The sequence below is a fragment of the Anomaloglossus baeobatrachus genome, chromosome 2, assembly GCF_048569485.1.
Source record: "Anomaloglossus baeobatrachus isolate aAnoBae1 chromosome 2, aAnoBae1.hap1, whole genome shotgun sequence".
In the NCBI taxonomy this organism is placed as follows: Eukaryota; Metazoa; Chordata; class Amphibia; order Anura; family Aromobatidae; genus Anomaloglossus; species Anomaloglossus baeobatrachus.
In genome coordinates this window covers 122,024,600-122,040,126 of record NC_134354.1, presented here as the reverse complement: position 1 = coordinate 122,040,126, position 15,527 = coordinate 122,024,600, and the positions used below count along the sequence as shown (strand labels likewise).

At 45.6% G+C, this 15,527-nt stretch overlaps 1 protein-coding gene across 1 annotated transcript in view; it reads left to right on the top strand.

The window, feature by feature from the left end:
* The window catches only part of TNFAIP1 (TNF alpha induced protein 1), a 44,948-nt gene extending 43,472 nt beyond the window's left edge, over window positions 1-1,476 (top strand). Inside the window, exon 7 of the mRNA XM_075333234.1 lies at window positions 872-1,476. Within this exon, the coding sequence (XP_075189349.1) occupies window positions 872-1,108 (237 nt within the window). The 3' untranslated portion in view covers window positions 1,109-1,476. The remainder of the gene's footprint in view (window positions 1-871) is intronic.
* The last annotated feature ends 14,051 nt before the right edge of the window (window positions 1,477-15,527 follow it).

Genomic DNA, 15,527 nt, shown 5'->3' with positions numbered 1-15,527 from the left:
TTTTGTTATTGCATTTTAGGTAGGTGACAGCAAAAATAGATAATTCTGGCATTTAATATATGTTTCATATGTTGTTAGACCAAACTTTTGCAAGGGTCTTTCCCACTGCGTTTTCTCCTCCATCCCATAGCCTATTCAGGGCTCACTGCCGGAACCCTAACAAAACGGAAATTGGGTATATGTGCCGATAGTCATTGATTATAATGATTCAGATGGAGTCATTGTGTGCTCTGTTGTGCATACTTTTCAGCTGTATACACCTATGGGAGGTGGACAGCTAGACATAGAATGCATGTTGGTGACACCTGCATCATTATAGTCAGTGGCCCGTCAGTGATTACTGCCAAATCTTGTTTTGTTGGGCATTTCAACATTAACCCTGACAGGGCCACTGAGTGGAAGAGAAAACACAGTGTGAAAGGGGCCTACGGTGCTGCTGAGGATGCAAAATTATGAAATAGACCAAGATGGGAACTGGGATATTTACTACAGTCTTAAGTATAAAAAGGAGCAGATAGTTCTGTTCTGGTCACTGTATAGATCTGGCTGGAGCTAATCGTTGGGGGTGCCAGGTCTCGGGCACCCACTATTTTGATATTGGAGACCTACTCTACCTGTAACCCAACAGTGGCTGTCATAGGACCTGCCTGCAGGGCTGCTATAGAACCTGGCTTTTGCATAGCAGACCTGTAAGATCGTTTGACTGTACATGCACCACCTAATTTGCTTGCTTAGCAGATACTCAAAACGGGCACAAAGTGTGTGTGTGCGCGTGCGTGTGTACGCGTGCGTGTGTGTGTGTGTGTGAGCGTGTGCGCGTAATATGAACGAGACAATGGAGTTTAAAATGTATTTTTCTCCCAATCATCAGGTTGAATTTCCTGAGGCTCGGATCTATGAAGAAACCCTGAACGTTCTGCTCTATGAAACCCCCAGAGTCCCTGACAATTCTCTACTGGAAGCCACAAGCCGCACACGCAGCCAAGCATCTCACAGTGAAGATGATGAGGGTTTTGAACTCCGAGACCGCGTTCGTCGTATTCATGTGAAGAGATACAGCACATACGATGACAGACAGCTCGGGCACCAGTGTACGTACAGGGACTGATCCTCTACAGCATAGAACACGGTGAAATTCTCTTTGCTGAGTGACTTTTCTAGACCAAAGTTGTCTTATAGAAGAAATGTAGTCACCAATGCATAACATGGAAGACGTTCGTCATCCAGGGTAAAGGTTACAATGGATGATTTTAAATATTGGAGCTTAAATCCGTTTTTGGCACAATAATTAATCTAGAAAATAATTACTAGCGTGCCAGATTGTATCCATTACACACAAGTCCTCTCTGCTTCCCACAATATTGGATGGAATAACCCATATGCTTTCAGTGACACATTCGCTGATCATCTCAGTAAACGTCTTAAAATAGGTTTGTTTCCCAATCACAGTACCAGCAGATTAACCCCTTAACGACCGCGGGCAGTAAAATTACGTCCTAAATGACATAATGTTACTGCCCGCGGTCCTCCGGCGGCAGCATGCCGCGATCGGCACACATCTCAGCTGATTTTCACAGCTGAGATGTGTGCCTGCTAGGCACGAGCAGAATCGTTATCTGCTCGTGCCGATTAACCCCTTATATGGCGCTGTCAATACATGACAGCGCCATTATAAGCGCGATTGCGGTAAGCATTTACTTACCACCCGAAACCGGAAGTCACGTGACGCGATCACGTGACTCCCGATAGTTGTCATGGTAGCACAGGGTCATGTGATGACTCCTGTACTACACATGACTTGGTTTCACTTTCGCTGTGCCCGGGGCACAGCAAAAGAGAAAGACAGCGTATCTGCTGTTTACAGCCTTGTGGCTGTGATCAGCAGATACTGCAGAGCGATCGGAATGTTGATCGCAATAGCCCCCTAGGGGGACTAGTAAAATAAAAAAAAAAAGTTAAAAAATAAGTTTTAAAAAATTAAAAAAAAACAAAAAAACCTAAAAGTTCAAATCACCCCCCATTCGCCCCATTGAAAATTAAAGGGTTAAAAAAATAAAAAATATACACACATTTGGTATCGCCGCGTTCAGAAACGCCCGATCTATCAAAATATAAAATCAATTAATCTGATCAGTAAACGGCGTAGCGGCAAAAAAATTCCAAACGCCAAAACGACGTTTTTTTGTCGCCACAACTTTTGCGCAAAATGCAATAAGAGGCGATCAAAACGTAGCATCTGCGCAAAAATGGTACCGTTAAAAACGTCAGCTCGAGACGCAAAAAATAAGCCGTCATTGAGCCTAAGATCCCGAAAAATGAGAACGCTACGGGTCACGGAATATGGCGTAAAACGTGCGCCACTTTTTTCGGACAAACTTCCGATTTTTTTTTAACCCCTTATATAAAAGTAAACCTATACATGTTTGGTGTCTACGAACTCGCACTGACCTGAGGCATCACACCCACACATCAGTTTTACCATATAGTGAACACAGTGAATAAAATATCTCAAAAACCATAGTGCTATCGCACTTTTTTTGCTATTTTTCAGCATTTGGAATTTTTTTGCCATTTTCTAGTACACAATATGGTAAAACTGATGGTTTCATTTAAAAGTACAGCTCGTTCCGCAAAAAATGAGCCCTCACATGACCATATTGACTGAAAAATAAAAAAGTTACGTCTCTCAGAAAAAGAATGGCGAAAAAAAAAAACGGAAAGCGAAAAATCGGCCGGTCGTGAAAGGGTTAATACTGTACAGGTGAATCTGCATTCCACTGGAAAATACCAGTAACTTTCAGCACATAAAGTACACCTCCAGCATGTTACATGCTAAACTTTTTCTCATTGCCGGTTTATTCCTGCAGGGAGAAAAACTAATTTTATTACAGATACTGTGTTTCTGAGAAAATAAAATCTACCCAAAAAATAAGTTTTAGAATAATTTACAGGTTTTTTATATTATGCTTTAAATATCAGACCTACTCCAAAAATAAGCTTTAGTTACAATCAGGGTCGGCGTTTGGAGGAGTCAAGCTGGACATTTTCTCAGGGCCTCCATTTTCCCTAAAGCCCCCAGTGTTTCTATTCGGAGGTTAAGACTTCTTAAGGACCTTTGGTGACTTCACAGCCATGAGAACATGATGTGACTAAAGGCCTCTTAGCTGAAGGAGTCTAAAGGAACTGAACAGGAGATGGGCTGGTCTGAAAGACTGGCATTAGGGGGAAGGGAGAACAAACTGGTCAATTTCACAGGACTGCCATTCTCCCAGGAACCCACAGCGTTTCTATCTCATGGTTAAGACTCCTTAAGGACCTTTGGTGACATCCTGGTCATGTCACCAAGGGTCTCCTATTTGGTGTGTGTGTGTGTGTGTGTGTGTGTGTGTATGTATATATATATATATATATATATATATATATATATATATATATATATATATATATATATATATATATATATATATATATATATATATAACACATAGGTATAGATATATATATCTATGTGTGTGTGTTACGTACATACACACACACACATATATATCTTATCTATGTGGAGAGATGCATAGGTGTGTGTGTGTGTATATACATATATTTTTGTTTACACCCAGGGTGTGGAGAGTTATGTTGATGTTCCAGAATGTGATCTGATTGTACAGTTGAATATATGTTGGGGTTTTTTGTTTTTTTTTGTTTTTTTTTTTTATTGAAGAACAAATGTGGATTGTTGTTCATAGGGAAAAAATAAGACCTCTCCCTGAAAATAAGCCCTAGCCCATCTCTCTGTGCAAAAAATAATATAAGACCCTGTCTTATTTTCAGAGACACACCGTACAAGCTGTATGGTTCAGTGATACAGCTTCTGTTTTTGTTAACCCTGATCTTAAAGCCAAGTTGCTGTTCAAAACATGGTGGAAGTAAATAGCATTAGCAGCATAAAGGCCCTCTTTACACATTAGCGAATAGTCCTCAGACCTGCTGTTTTCCTTGGGACTGGCAGACCACGTAATATGCATTGCTTCCCAACACTCCTTCGAGAGATGACTTTGGGTTAAAAAAGACCAGGCCTGTTGAATTTCAATTCCCGATTCCTTTGTTTTCAGGAGAAAAGCTGTTGCTAACTGAGCATTCATGTGTATAGGGGAATCGGAAGAGATCGCTGTCTCCCAGCAAATGGTCAGCCGACAGCTGTGTAAGGTGTATGGGCACCCACTGCTGAAGGGGGATGTCGTGGGATTCAGACTACTCAGACTCTTTTCAACACGCAGTACATTTAAAAACTTTGCTCATAACAGTGACCTATTGTGGTTAGGGTAAACCTTGGTCTGGAATAATAGAAGAAAATAACTAGCAGGTAAATATTTGCTATAGGTAATTACTTAAAATATTATTTAAAGTTCTTGCTGGAATTCTGCTTTAAGTAACAATGTCCCCTACCCAGACGCGTTACTGATCATATAGGGTAGAAGTGTTTGGCAGGTGAAGCCTTGACAGTCCATATTATCGGGGATATATGCCCATCACACTGCATGCAGCCAATAGATTCTTGATCAGTCTATACCCAAAGGTGCCATTTGCTATTGAGAATGAAGGTTACAATTCATTGCTCTTAAGTATATGGTAATAGATGGAGATCAGTGAGAAAACCACTATGTTAGATATATATTATATACACATAGACCATGGGTACGGAAAGTATTCAGACCCTTTAAATTTTTCACTCTGTTTTATTCCAGCCATTTGGTAAATTCAAAAAAGTTTTTTTTTTTCTCATTACTGTGCACTCTGCACTCCATCTTGACAGAAAAAAAACAGAAATGTAGAAATTTTTGCATTTTTTTTTTTTAATCAGAAAAACTGAAATATGTGGGCATAAGTATTCAGACCCTTTGCTCAGTATTGAATAGATGCATCCTTTTGAGCTAGTACAGCTATGAGTCTTCTTGGGAATGATGCAACAAGTTTTCACACCTGGATTTGGGGGATCCTCTGCCATTCTTCCTTGCAGATCCTTTCCAGATCCGTCAGGTTGGATGGTAAACGTTGGTGGACGGCCATTTTCAGGTCTCTCCAGAGATGCTCAGTTGGGTTTAGGTCAGGGCTCTGGCTGAACCAGTCAAGAATGGTTATCCTTTGTTATTTTAGCTGTGTGTTTAGGGTCATTGTCTTGTTGGTAGTTGAATTTTTGGCCGAGTCTGAGATCCAGAGCACTCTGGAAGAGGTTTTCTTCCAGGATATCTCTGTACTTGGCCGCATTCATCTTTCCACATACAGTTGTCCTGTACCTGCCGCTGAAAAACACCCCCATAGCATGATGCTGCCACCACCATGTTTCACTGTTGGGATTGTATTGGGCAGGTGATGAGCAGTGCCTGGTTTTATCCACACATACCCCTTAGCATTATCACCAAACAGTTCTATCTTCATCTCATCAGACCACAGAATCTTATTTCTCATAATCTGGGAGTCCTTCATGTGTTTTGTTGGGGTGTTTTTGCAAACTTTATGCAGGCTTCTATATATCTTGCACTGAGGAGAGGCTTCAGTTGGGCCACTCTGCAAAGGCTCAACTGGTGGAGAGCTGCAGTGATAGTTGACTTTGTGGAACTTTCTCCCATCTCCCTACTGCATCTCTGGAGCAGAGTCTTGGTGAGAGAGGTAAAGAAGAACCCCAAGATCACTGTGGCTGACCACAGTGATCTTGGGGTTCTTCTTTACCTCTCTCACCAATACTCTTCTCCCACGATTCCTCAGTTTGGCTGGACGATCAGGTCTAGGAAGAGTTCTGGTGGTCCCAAACGTCTTCCATTTAAGGATTATGGAGGTCACTGTGCTCTTGGGAACCTTGAGTACTGCAGAAATTTTTTGTAACCTTGGCCAAATTGTCTCTCAGCTCCTTGGGCAGTTCCTCTGGCCTCATGATTCTCATTTGGTCTGACATGCACTGTGAGCTGTGAGGTCTTATATAGACAGGTGTGTGCCTTTCCAAATCAAGTCCTATCAGTTTAATTAAACACATCTGGACTCCAATGAACGAGTAGAACAATCTCAAGGAGGATCACAAGGAAATGGACAGCATGTGACATAAATATGAGTTTCTTTTTCGCTCCTAATTGGGAGACCCAGACAATTGGGTGTATAGCTACTGCCTCCGGAGGCCGCACAAAGCACTACACTCAAAAGTGTAAGGCCCCTCCCCTTCTGGCTATACACCCTCCCGTAGGAGTACGGATTCCTCAGTTTTTAGCTTTGTGCGAAGGAGGTCAGACACGCACGCATAGCTCCATTGTTTTTAGTCAGCAGCAGCTGCTGACTATGTCGGATGGAAGAAAAGAGGGCCCATACAGGGCCCCCAGCATGCTCCCTTCTCACCCCACTGTATGTCGGAGGTGTTTGTAAGGTTGAGGTACCCATTGCGGGTACGGAGGCTGGAGCCCACATGCTGATTCCTTCCCCATCCCTTTTTACAGGGCTCTGGGTGAAGTGGGATTTACTGGTCTCCAGGCACTGAGACCGTGCTCCATCTACAGCCCCTGGAGAAGATGCTGGATTGGAGCGGAGTACATCAGGGACATGGCCCTGCTTCCTCAAGGTACTCTGTGTCCCCGTGCATTTCGCGCTCACACCGCAGCATGCTGGGTGTTGTAGTGCGCCGGGGACATCAGCGCTGCGGCGCTTGTGCCATGGCCTCATTTCAGCTTCGCTGAAGCGGGCACACTTTTGGGGAACGGTCGCGCCGGCCGCTGGGACTGCGGCGCGGCTGGCACTTGTGGTGCGCCGGGGACTTCAGCGCGGGCCGCGCTTTTACGGCGGCCGCGCTGATAACTCGAGTCCCCGGCTTTTGCGGCCTGGTTCCGTTCGTTCCCGCCCCCAGACCTGCCAGTCAGGAGAGGGGCGGGACGCTGGTCAGTGCATCAGCGCGGAGGGCTGGAGTCGTTTTTACATACTCCAGCCCTCACAATAGGCACAGAGGGGACACTGTTTCCCGCACTTTTGTTTGGGAACTCCCACGGGCCGCCCCTCTCCACAGACGCCGGCAGCCATTCCTGCTGACACGCTGAGCTGCAGAGGGGAGCCGGGGAGACCCAGACAAGGAATTCTGCGCCTCTTACCCGCTATTCAGCGGGCGGTAAGCAGCCCTCCGGGCTCACCCCCTCTTGTGCCAGTAGTAATCTTAGTATTTTGTTCCTGCAAATACTTTGTACTGCATAGCGCTGGTCGCCTTTTGGCTATAGACTCTCTCACATTGCAGAGAGCCAACAGCATGTCGTCCACAAAACGCAAGGGTCAGACATTATATGCTTCCTGTACCGCATGTGGGACTTTTCTACCGGCAGGCTCCAATGACCCCCATTGTGTGCAGTGCTCGGCCCCTGTGGCACTTGCACAGCCGGGACCTCCGCTGGACGTGACCCAGGGTGTACCACCTGTGAATGCTGTCCAAGTGACAGGAACTGAGTTTACAGCTTTTGCTGACAGAATGTCTCTCACTATGTCACAAATTCTTGACACATTGCGGGCTAGGCCTGTACTTCAGGCCACGGACACTGTGCAATCATTGCCCCCTGGTCCCCCTCAGCTGAATTACTTCCAAGCTCCGGGACGGGCACATACACCTCAGGGTGAAGACTCTGACTCGGACGATGGTCCCAGGCAACCTAAGCGGGCTCGCTATGAGAGGCCTTCACATTCATCTCAATGGTCAGGATCCCAGCGAGATGAATCTATGGGTGATGAGGCGGACGTAACTGATCAGGATTCTGATCCTGGGACCGCTCTCAATCTAGATACACCAGATGGTGATGCCATAGTTAATGATCTTATAGCATCCATCAATAAGATGTTAAATATTTCTCCACCAGCTCCTCTGGTAGAGGAGTCAGCTTCGCAGCACGAGAGAATCCATTTCAGATATCCCAAGCGTACATTAAGCACTTTTCTGGACCACGCTGACTTTAGAGACGCAATCCAGAAACCCCACGCTTATCTGGAAAGGCGTTTTTCTAAACGGCTTAAAGATACACGCTATCCTTTTCCCCCTGAGGTGGTCAAGGGTTGGACCCAGTGTCCAAAAGTGGATCCTCCAATTTCCAGGCTTGCAGCTAGATCCTTGGTTGCAGTTGAAGATGGAGCGGCACTTAAAGATGCCACTGACAGGCAGATGGAGCTCTGGCTGAAATCCATCTATGAAGCTATTGGAGCGTCGTTAGCGCCATCTTTTGCTGCCGTATGGGCACTCCAAGCTATCTCAGCCGGGCTTGTGCAAGTCGACTCAGTCACACGTGCATTTGCCCCGCAGGTAGCACCATTGACCTCGCAAATGGCGGCATTCGCGTCGTACGCGATTAATGCTGTTCTTGACGCTACAAGCCGTACGGCAGTGGCGTCAGCCAACTCCGTTGTTTTGCGTAGGGCCCTGTGGTTGAGACATTGGAAGGCAGATTCTCATTCCAAGAAGTGCTTAACCAATTTGCCTTTTTCTCGTGACCGATTGTTTGGAGAGCGTTTGGATGAAATCATCAAACACTCCAAGGGTAAGGACTCATCCTTACCGCAACACAGACAAAACAAACCCCAACAGAGGAGGGGTCAGTCTGGTTATCGGTCCTTTCGAGGACCGGGCAGGTCCCAATTTTCCTCGTCAAAAAAGACTCAAAAAGATCAGAGACGCTCAGATTCTTGGAGGTCTCAGTCACGCCCAAAAAAGACAGCCGGAGGAACCGTTGCCAAGACGGCGTCCTCATGACTTGCAGTCTCCGATTCCCACACCCTCGGTCGGTGGGAGGCTTTCCCACTTTGGCGACATTTGGCTGTCACGCGTCAAAGACCGTTGGGTGAGGGATATTCTGTCTCACGGGTACAGGATAGAGTTCAGTTCTCGTCCGCCAACTCGTTTCTTCAGAACTTCTCCACCACCAGACCGAGCCGATGCTCTGTTGCAGGCGGTGGCCGCTCTAAAGGCGGAAGGAGTGGTGACCTCCGTCCCTCTTCAGGAACAAGGTCACGGTTTTTACTCCAATCTGTTTGTGGTTCCAAAAAAGGACGGATCGTATCGGCCCGTCCTGGATCTAAAGTTGCTCAACAGACAAGTAAAAATCAGGAGGTTCCGGATGGAATCCCTACGCTCCGTCATAGCCTCAATGTCTCAAGGAGATTTTCTAGCATCAATAGACATCAAAGATGCGTATCTCCACGTGCCGATTGCGCCAGAGCATCAGCGTTTCCTACGCTTCGTCATACACGACGAACACCTGCAGTTCGTAGCGTTACCTTTCGGTCTGGCAACAGCCCCCCGGGTCTTCACCAAGGTCATGGCAGCAGTAGTAGCTGTCCTGCACTCGCAAGGTCACTCGGTCATCCCGTATCTAGACGACCTGCTTATAAAGGCACCCTCTCAAGAGGCATGCCAACACAGTCTGAAAGTGGCACTAGACACTCTCCAGAGTTTCGGGTGGATTATCAACTTTCCAAAGTCTCATCTAACCCCGACCCAATCACTGACTTATCTTGGCATGGAGTTTCATACTCTCTCAGCGATAGTGAAGCTTCCACTGGACAAGCAGTGTTCGCTGCGGACAGGAGTGCAATCTCTCCTTCAGAGCCAGTCACACTCACTGAGGCGCCTCATGCATTTCCTAGGAAAGATGGTAGCAGCAATGGAGGCGGTCCCGTTCGCGCAGTTTCATCTGCGCCCTCTACAATGGGACATTCTACGCCAATGGGATGGGAAGTCGACGTCCCTCGACAGGACTGTCTCCCTCTCAGACTGCCAAGGACTCTCTGCGTTGGTGGCTTCTCCCCACCTCATTGTCACAGGGAAAGTCGTTCCTACCCCCATCCTGGGCAGTGGTCACGACGGATGCGAGCCTATCAGGGTGGGGCGCGGTGTTTCTCCACCACAGGGCTCAGGGGACGTGGACTCAGGAAGAGTCCACCCTGCAGATCAATGTTCTTGAAATCAGAGCAGTCTATCTTGCTCTGCGAGCCTTCCAACAATGGCTGGAAGGCAAGCAGATTCGGATTCAGTCGGACAATTCCACGGCGGTGGCGTACATCAACCACCAAGGGGGAACACGCAGTCGCCAAGCCTTTCAAGAAGTCCGGCGGATTTTGACGTGGGTGGAAAGCAAAGCGTCCACCATATCCGCAGTTCACATCCCAGGCGTGGAAAACTGGGAAGCAGACTTTCTCAGTCGCCAGGGCATGGACGCAGGGGAATGGTCCCTTCACCCGGACGTGTTTCAGCAGATCTGCTGCCGCTGGGGGACGCCGGACGTCGATCTGATGGCGTCACGGCACAACAACAAGGTCCCAGTTTTCATGGCACGGTCTCACGATCACCGAGCGCTGGCGGCAGACGCCTTGGTTCAGGATTGGTCGCAATTCCGACTACCCTATGTGTTCCCACCTCTAGCATTGTTGCCCAGAGTTCTCCGGAAAATCAGGTCCAACTGCCATCGAGCCATTCTCGTCGCTCCAGACTGGCCAAGAAGGTCGTGGTACCCGGATCTGTGGCATCTCACGGTAGGCCAACCATGGGCACTACCAGACCGTCCAGATTTGCTGTCTCAAGGGCCGTTTTTCCATCTGAATTCTGCGGCCCTGAACCTGACTGTGTGGCCATTGAGTCCTGGATCCTAGCGGCCTCAGGTTTATCTCATGAAGTAGTTGCCACAATGAGACAGGCTAGAAAACCATCCTCAGCTAAGATCTATCACAGGACGTGGAAGATATTCTTAGCTTGGTGCTCGGCTCAGAGGGTTTCTCCCTGGCCATTTGCATTGCCAATTTTTCTTTCCTTCCTGCAGTCTGGGTTGGAAAAAGGTTTGTCGCTTAGCTCTCTTAAGGGTCAAGTCTCCGCGCTATCCGTATTCTTTCAGAAACGCTTGGCACGGCTTTCTAAAGTACGCACGTTTCTCCAAGGAGTTTGTCATATCGTTCCTCCTTACAGACGGCCATTGGAACCCTGGGATCTAAACAAGGTTCTCATTGCTCTCCAGAAGCCGCCTTTCGAGCCTTTGAAAGAGGTTTCCCTTTCTCGGCTTTCACAAAAAGTGGTTTTTCTTGTGGCGGTCACGTCTCTTCGTAGAGTGTCCGAGCTAGCGGCGTTATCTTGCAAATCTCCCTTCCTGGTGTTTCACCAAGACAAGGTAGTACTGCGTCCAATTCCAGAGTTTTCTCCCAAGGTGGTTTCTTCCTTTCATCTCAATCAGGATATCACTTTGCCATCTTTGTGTCCGCATCCAGTTCACCAATTTGAAAAAGGTTTACATCTGTTGGACCTGGTGAGAGCACTCAGGATTTACATTTCTCGCACGGCGCCTATGCGCCGTTCTGATGCACTCTTTGTCCTAGTCGCTGGTCAGCATAAGGGATCGCAAGCTTCCAAATCCACCCTGGCGCGGTGGATCAAGGAACCAATTCTTCACACATACCGTTCTGCTGGGCTTCCGATTCCATCTGGACTGAAGGCCCATTCTACCAGAGCCGTGGGTGCGTCCTGGGCATTGCGGCATCAGGCTACGGCTCAGCAGGTGTGCCAGGCGGCTACCTGGTCGAGTCTGCACACGTTTACCAAACACTATCAAGTGCATACCTACGCTTCGGCAGATGCCAGCCTAGGTAGACAGGTCCTTCAGGCGGCGGTGGCCCACCTGTAGGAAAGGGCTGCCTGACAGCCCGATCACGAGGTATCTTTTTACCCACCCAGGGACTGCTTTTGGACGTCCCAATTGTCTGGGTCTCCCAATTAGGAGCGAAAAAGAAGAAGGGAATTTTGTTTACTTACCGTAAATTCCTTTTCTTCTAGCTCCAATTGGGAGACCCAGCACCCGCCCTATTGTTCTTAGGGTTTCGTTTTTCGGGTGCACATGTTGTTCATGTTGTTTCTTAAGTTCTCCGATCTTGTTATCGGATTGAATTTGTTTTTTGAAACTGTTATTGGCTTTCCTCCTTCTTGCTTTGGTACTAAAACTGAGGAATCCGTACTCCTACGGGAGGGTGTATAGCCAGAAGGGGAGGGGCCTTACACTTTTGAGTGTAGTGCTTTGTGCGGCCTCCGGAGGCAGTAGCTATACACCCAATTGTCTGGGTCTCCCAATTGGAGCTAGAAGAAAAGGAATTTACGGTAAGTAAACAAAATTCCCTTCGTCTGACCCAAGGATCTGAATACTCTTGACCATGTGATATTTCAGTTTATCTAGTTTAAAAAATGTGCTAAAATTTCTACATTTCTGGGGGATTTTTTCTGTCAAGATTGGGTGCAGAGTGTACATTAATGAGAAAAAAAAGAACTTTTGAATTTCCCAAATAGCTACAATGACACACAGAGTGAAAAATTTAAAGGGGTCTGAATACTTTCCGTGCCCACTGTATATATACCCTTATGAAAGTGTGCCAGATTGCACCATCTGATCAGATGCGCGTGGCCTCTTTCCTATTGAGTTTTTATTTATATTTTAGTATAGACTGTAAATCACTCATGTACAGCAGTTTTAAATTCTTTTCTTAGAGGAAATAATTTGGATTTCTTTTTTTTAATATTTATCGTGACTTGGAAGGCAACCCTTTATTGGCCGGCGTGTATTGGATTTCTACGACTGGTGGCACAATTGGCCGGACAGGGAAATCTGTTTTGGATAAAAGACTGAACAGATTGGATATTTCTATATACATTTGTAATTGTTTAGTTTACCAATAATTCTAAATTTGGGCCCCATACTGTGCTTTTTAATAGTTTATAAGCACAAAAATGAAGGGAATGGGTAAAGACGGTGCTTTTATTATAATATGCAACCTGAGGTTAAATGTGGTAGACGTTCCTCCTGAGATTTCTATGATGTAATGGAAGGTATTATAGGAATAGAAACTGTTATTGACACTATGCTAATGGGGGTCTACTGGTTTTAGCTGATTTTTTTTTTTTTTTTTTAATATATAGATTTTGAAAATGTCTTAATATTAAAGGTGTAGTCCAGCCTATAGTCAGAATGATATGTTTTAAAAAAACACAAAGTAACATTACTTCTGTCACCACCTCCATTCTGGGGGTCCCGCCGTTCTATACTTCCTGCTCTCTCTGCACAGACAGGAAATGACCTCAACCAATCACTGACCGCAGTGGTGACCCCTCCCAAATGTCAGGGCATTTCCTGTCTGCTGAAAGGCTCCATGAAGTGGAGATCTGCAGAGATCCAGAAAGCATCTGAAGAGGTCTGGTGAAGGACTGGTGATTCTTTTATTAAAAAAAATAATTTAAAAAAAATAATTCAGCCCTTTAAGTGTTGCTCAATGGATCTTAGTTTGTTTTGTCAAGGGCTGTTTATTTACAGGCAACAAAACTTAATTCTATATTACAGCAGAGCAAAAAATAACTATGCAAACTACTCTACGTTCGGGTGTCCGTCTGCAGAAACATACATGTGCAAAAAAATGGCACAAAACAGAGCACACGCTAACGCAGTGCGCTCCATAACAGTGAATGGCCCTGTCGGGCGCATGCGTCCGGAGCACACTTTGCAGAGTGGGGGAGGGGCGGTCCGGACGGATGCCCCGACGGGACCTGTGGACGTAGGGAAAAACGCAATATACTGATGGGTATAAAACCACAAGAAATATAAACTATACTGTAGTTGCACTGCGGTGAAGCTTGTAGCACAAAAATGATTGTAAAATGTACCGTCTATATTATAGTAAGTCTTGTTTTGGAAAGCAGCTAATTCTTGTAACATTTAAGAGACCGGTGTTACGGCTAAAGACGACCATCCACTTTTTTCCCCACAAGAGGGCAACAGTATCCGCAGCAGATTTTTGCATTGGTGATGCCTATATAAAATGGGTGGCAGCTGCTGCCTGCGCTGCTCTTAAGAAATCTGTTTGATGTCTTAATTTATAAGATGTCTAGATGGATAAAGCAAAGGCTATAATATCAGGGCTGACATATATGTGATGTGAAAAGACGCTATTAACCTGTTAGGGGCAGCGTGTGTATAGCTAGATAGCGGACACGTTTGTACTCCTCTTTAGAAAAAGTAGTTTGTTAGCCGCCTAATATTTAATCGGTGCTGGAGAGTGGCTAATAGGGATATTAGTGATGGGGAAAATAAGCAACTTGCCAATATACAGTCTGCAGAAGTTGTAAGCCATGTGCTTTGTCTTTTAAGCCTATGTGCGCATGCTGCGTTGTTTTGACACTGCGTTTTTGGATGCACAAATGCACCCGCGGCAAAAACGCACTGGTAAAAACGCATTGAAACCATGCTGGTTTCTTTACTGGGCAATCAGTGGAAGAAGTTGATGTATTGGGTGGCATTATGCGCCTCTACATTTACAGCCTCTTGTATGGTCAGATTGGCGGAGCTTGGATAGCAAAGAGGCTTGTCTTCGGAAAGAAGTAAAACTGCGCACAACTTCTGAAGACCACAACCCATATCTCCTAATGCTGTCTAAGGCTATATTCACACCTCCGTGTGAGTATTACCATCTCAGAAAATTGGTCTTTTTTTTTTTTTTTTTTTTTTTTTAATTTTTCTTGGTTGTCTTTCTAGCTGCATCAGTTTTTATTTTTTCTCATCTGCTTTCGCCACTGAAGCAGGTAGACTTTCTGAAATGTAGCCATTGACAAAGCAAAGGATAAATTCAAAACTGATGAACTACAGATGAATCTATGAAGCATAAAGTTTCTCTTTTGCGGTTCATACTATTTATACAGATTCTCCTTGTGTTTAATGGTTGAGTCTGATTCGCAAGATTGAATCATAGCTGGACAAGCTCTGAGTATCTTGCCTAAAGTTTGACACGTTCTCTTACGCCAATTGTTAGCTGGCTTACTTTACACCACTATTTTACACCTCAAAATTGGTCCATATTCATAATAAATGTTGCGCACTCTCAGAATTCAGATCCATGCACTCTTTTCTCCAAACTTTTAAGTATCTTAGTGACTTGCAAACTACTGTTTCCCTGAAAATAAGATCTACCCTGAAAATAAGCCTTAGCATATTTTTCAGGATTTGGGAGTATGCTTGCAATATAAGCCCTACTCTAAAAATAAGCCCTAGTTACAGTTGAGTAAAAAAAAAAGTGTCCAGGCAGCTACCTCTATACATGTAAAAAAGTAAATAGAATACAGTAGGACAGATACAGTAGACCCTTCATGAAGGAAAGTGGACACCCCCAAAAGAATTGCACTTAAAGGGAACCTGTCAGGTGCAATATGCACCCATAACCAGTAGTAGTTCTGGGTGTATATTGCTAATCCCTGCATAACTGTCCCTGTATACACTAACATAGATAAAGAGATCTTTATAAAAAGTATTTCTAAAGATCTTTTATCTTATTCTATGAGTGCGGGGACTAGTCCCAAGGGTGTTATATCCCCCTACTAGTCCATTGTCTTAGCATGTTAGCACACCCACAGGGGCGTACCAACATGCTATTCAATTCAGCATCACCGACGGTGATGCGCGAACCTGTGTTCATTGTGACCGCGTTTCTGAATGCCAGGCACTTCCGGTCATGTGCAG